We start from the raw sequence: 4862 nt of genomic DNA on the forward strand, positions 1-4862 counted from the left end.
CATGAAACTGGACAGAAGTGCGTCCTTCTTTTTCAGGTCATCAGAAAGCTGAAGGGTGTCCTCTTTCAGGTCACTAATCTTTTAACTTGCTTTGTTAAGGACTGTGTGACTGTCCTCACATGGCATGGTAGGCATAGTGGCTTTGGAGTGTAAGTGTGTCAGATTGATTGTGTGTAAGACCAAGCTAGTCACTAGTAGCTAGTAGGTACACACACACTTTGGTTCTCATGCTGCCCCTTGGCTCTTTACGACTGGTATGGATGAAAAGTTTGTTTCTCTCTCGTCACAACGCTGTGCTTAGGTTTACACACAAAAACCACTTGGTTAAAGTTAGGACAGCATCATGGTTTGGCTGAAATGGTGTGTGGCTCGAGCGTGCCACACTCTACACATGGATCTCAGTCAGTGGATCAGATGGGTTATATAAAGTATCATCCTGATGAATAACCAGTGGGATGAGAAGGGAGAAATATGTCCTTAATGAGGAAAATATAAAGTACATAACCGGCAGTAACACTCCAGCAGCAGAAACCATATGTGTATCCCTACATTACTACTGATTAACTTCAGTGATTAAAAACTCCTAACTCCTTTCCTTTTATAACTATATAGTTTATAACTACAGCTTTTAATGTGCCGTGACATATGATATGACTGTTCATGGAAATCTCTCTATAAAAGCAAGGAATCTCTGTCTGTCTGTGTGTGTGCATCTGTCTGTCTGTGTATGTTTGCCTCAAATATCTCTCCAGATCAGGATCAGACTGATCTGAGAGTTTCAACATGGCTGCTGCGTGGTTCAAGGGTGTGCAATGTTGCATTTGTTTGGACTACAATGATACCATTGATAAATTATTTCATAAACGCGTTACGAATTCCGCTAGCATTGTCAACCATAGCCACCATAGTCACATGTGCACCAGAGCCAATCACTGCACACCATAGCCACGTGCGCCCCAGAGCCAATCATTGCAGAGCTCAAGCCTATGACATACCTTAAGAAACAAGCAGATTTAGACCTGCAGTGGTGCAAGCTGGACTGGGATTTTGCCAGCGGTCTGGTCCTGTTCTGTGCATCTGATCTGACTGTTGTGGATTGATAAGACTAAACGAGTCCAGACCGAGTCTGTTCCAGTCTGAGGAGTTGTGGTACTTAGTCGATGAATTACCTTCAGTAGATGACCGCCAGCTCCCTTGAGTGGACAAGCAGTGTGTAGCATCAACAGGGTAGCAGGGGATTGGACTTCTCCATAAAAGAGGAGGGCTGACTGTTATATACTGCAGGTAATTAACTATTAACAACATCAATGAAAGACCCACTTCATGTAGAACAGCATTTAATAACAATGACATCTAAGAGTAACGATTATCAGTAATTATTATTACTAATAACACAATACATAGCTTTCAGAAAAAGATGCTGGGTACTCAACCTTTTGTTCTGCCAAAAAAAAATAAAAAAATAAAAAAATTACAAGTGACGTTTTTGTGAAATCCAAAACCAGAATACTGTCTGTTGATAATTCATGCAGAATCTCCTGTTCAGCACTTGCAAGATCTGGTATTTCTGTTCTGATTTAACATAAAAGCGGCTTCTGATCCACACAGGTATGGCCTCAACTGAAAGTTAGTCTGTGAACTGGTCTGCCATGAGTAAGAGGTGCCAAGACATTGCATCTTTATTTAAAGATCAGGTGTCCTCTACCATCCATCCTGCATTTTCAGGTGAGACGGTGCAGAGAAGAGTGAAGGATGGAGGTGGTCGTTGGGTTGTGAGAGACATTTCCTGACCCACACAAGTCATGGTCTACAATAAGTAGGGGGTTGACTTGGTGATGTGTCAGCCTTGTGGCATGGACAAGGAAGGTGTTCCCCGAGCAGGACAGCTGGTCAAGTTCCTCTGCCCATTCACACAGCCACTGATGCTGGCCAAAAAGCTTTGGTTTTTTTGTGTGATTTTAGTTTCAGTGTGTTATGTCAAAATGAAAGTATAACTGTCGCATCTCATTATCTGCCACTTATCCGTGAGGATCACGGGGGTTACTGGAGCCAATCCCAGTTATCTCTCTGGGCGAAGGCAGGGTACCCCTGCACGAGTCACCAGCTCATCACCCTCACTGATGGCCGAGGTGCCAACTGCACATCAGGAGCAATTTAGGGGTTCAGTGTCTTGCTCAAGGATACTTTGACATGCAGCTCAGTACCACCCAGGTTTTAAACCGACAACCTTCTGATCTCTAGTCAACCTGCTCAACCCGCTGAGCTACAGCCGCCCCTAAGAAGAATAACTGTAAATTCACACATTATGCTTCACCCAGCAATGACTTTCATTATATCTGTACAAACTTCTGTGCATTTGGTCAAGTCAATGCAAGTCAAAGATTTGCTTTCCAATTTTCCTGGTCAGATGAACTCAAACTCATATCTAACACGTCATGGCCTTTGCTGCATCCATGCATTTGTGTTATGATGATTATTAGGGTTATTCATTGATTTGTTAAAGCAATGATCTGTCACCCAAAGCAGACGGAGGCTTCACGTTAGCTAATTCAAATCACTGAACTTGCTTCTCAGCCATGTTTGTGTTGTCTTTTGAAAATCTGTATAGCTAACTGGACAATTAAATGGCTCACTGAAGCTATAGGGGAAGGTACCGCTGTCAAGACAGCAACCCTGATAGATGACCAACATCTCTAGTCAGTGGCCATCTGAGCCTCTCCCGAGCCCTTCAGAAACCTATAAGTAACATCAGGCTGGCTTGTTCTACAGTCAGTGGTCACAGCGCATCATTTTGAAAGCTAGAATAACTTTCCATCTCTCCTGACAGATAACACCCCTTGGAGTTTTATGAACTGACTCCAGAAGTTTTTTTTTTTTTTTTTTTTTGATAGAGAGCCTGCTGGTAAAAGTTACATATTGTAAATGTAAGTTTTTGTTAGTGTTCACATACAAAATAGCTGAAGTGAAGACCTACCTGCATCACCAGTAAAGACAGAGTACCTGCGAACATCAGTGGGTTACAGTCTTCAGTCATGTATAAAACAGGGTGCACTTTCAGACAAGATTCTTCTAATGTGGATAATAACATTTGAAAAATACAACTGCAACTTGGGAAGGAAAACCTGCAGTTTCCAGATCCACCCTGCTTAACACACTGCCATCACAACAAAAATAGGAGTCCTGTGTAGTCTGAAAGTCTACACACTGTTTTGAAAGAAAATTACGAGAGAAATTAACAAACATGAATCACGTTCTCTGTTCTCTACCCAGTGGCTTCACTCAGTCATTCTTCAACAATATCATATTGTAGCATAAGCAATGTAAACACATAGATGAGATCAATAGCATTTAATTACTTTTACTCTCATATTATTTCTCCATGACAGAGTACATTTATCATTCTTGCTGAGGGCCTAATTTCGGGCCCATGCAGAGTCTTTCTACAGTATGTTCAACTCACTGGAGTCAGCCTGCAGTATCTTAAATGTAACTATGAGCTTAACTGATTCTCTAAGCCAGGGATAACAAAGGGCATAAACCACAGGATTTAGACAGGAGTTAAAACAATACAACCATAACACAAATGCAGCAGATGAATCATTGAGAAAGTTATGTTGGCCGGTAAGTTCAATACAATAATACGGACAGAGACATAGTAGAAACAAAACTATGACAACTCCAAGAGTTCTGGCTGCTTTCATTTCAGATTTCTTTGCAGTTACTTTCCCTGTGACAGCTGCAATATGAGACCGCATGGCACGAGCCTGAGACAGAGCCACCACAAATATTCTCATATACAAAACAATAATTACATTAATGGGAACAATGAAGGAAAAAGTGAAATCTACAAGTTCAGCAATGTAGTTATTGAAAACTATACACTCCCCAATGCAGGAGTGATCCCTGCCTGGTTGTTTCATTATGTCCTTCAGGATCAGACATTGAAAAATTAAAGAACATGTCCAACACAGACAAACACACACCTGAACTCTTTTTTGTGTGATTTCAGTGGAGTAATGCAGAGGATGACAAATAGCTACATAGCGGTCAACAGATATGAGCACCATGGTTCCTATTGAAGCTGAACTATTAACATGTCCTAGATAAATATAGAGAGTACAAGTGTTGTCACCGAGGAACCAGCAGCCGTCTATGAGCATAATTGGAAGGAACATGTAGAGGCCCACGAAGAAATCTGAGAAGGCCAGAGAGAGGAGGAGGAGGTTGGTGGGGCTGTGGAGCTGCCTGGAGAGGAAGAGCAGCATGAATTTATCATATCAATCATCATTCAGATCCAGCACATGACTGAAATATGATCAGATCACTATGTGTCACAGTTTAAATGTCAATTCTTTTTACTACTATTCATTAGTTTAATACATAAAGAATGTGTACTTGAAGTGGGAGATAGAGATGATGACCAGCAGGTTAAGAGCTGCAGTGAGCAGTGAGCTGAAGAAAAACAGAGTGTAAATCAGCATGGTCTCAAAGTGAGGACGTATTGGCTTCCTGCAGGAGCTGTTGAGGAGTTGTGGAAAGCAGAGGTCAGTTTCCTTTAAGGTCTCCATCACCAGAGGGAGCAGAACCTGCTGAGCTCCAGTACCTTTTCGACCAAAGCTTTCTGTCATTCAATTTATCACTATCCTTCTGGCCCAACCCTCCTTCCTCATCACCTCTGCTGCTTTGTTCCTCTCCATATAGATTTAAGTATAATGCATTCTTTGTTCATCCTCCTCAATGTTGGTGAGCTTATCTTCATATCTCGCCATCTGCCAGATGTCACAGGTCAAAGTTGGCTGAGCTCAAGTGGTAAATGTTGCTCTTGAGAGTACATTCTTGAGCTAAACTTGGTGCACTTGGGA

At 41.9% G+C, this 4862-nt stretch overlaps 1 protein-coding gene across 1 annotated transcript; it reads right to left on the bottom strand.

Annotated features, from left to right (window-relative positions):
• Nucleotides 1–3440: 3440 nt before the first annotated feature.
• On the bottom strand, nucleotides 3441–4568 carry LOC119026036 (trace amine-associated receptor 8a-like). Its single transcript, XM_037110123.1, has 2 exons — nucleotides 4396–4568; nucleotides 3441–4245 (listed from the first exon to the last, which is right to left on the bottom strand). The coding sequence occupies exons 1-2, from the start codon at nucleotides 4566–4568 to the stop codon at nucleotides 3441–3443; spliced, it is 978 nt and encodes a 325-aa protein (XP_036966018.1).
• Nucleotides 4569–4862: the final 294 nt, after the last annotated feature.

This window comes from Acanthopagrus latus, chromosome 9, assembly GCF_904848185.1.
Source record: "Acanthopagrus latus isolate v.2019 chromosome 9, fAcaLat1.1, whole genome shotgun sequence".
NCBI lineage: Eukaryota > Metazoa > Chordata > Actinopteri > Spariformes > Sparidae > Acanthopagrus > Acanthopagrus latus.

Bases quoted from the DNA above. Each gene is read 5' to 3' on its own strand.
- LOC119026036 (XM_037110123.1), bottom strand. From the start codon at position 4,568: ATGGAGACCTTAAAGGAAACTGACCTCTGCTTTCCACAACTCCTCAAC. The intron at 4,246-4,395 runs GTACACATTCTT...CTTCCTCTCCAG, and splicing joins ATCTCTATCTCCCACTTCAA to GCAGCTCCACAGCCCCACCA.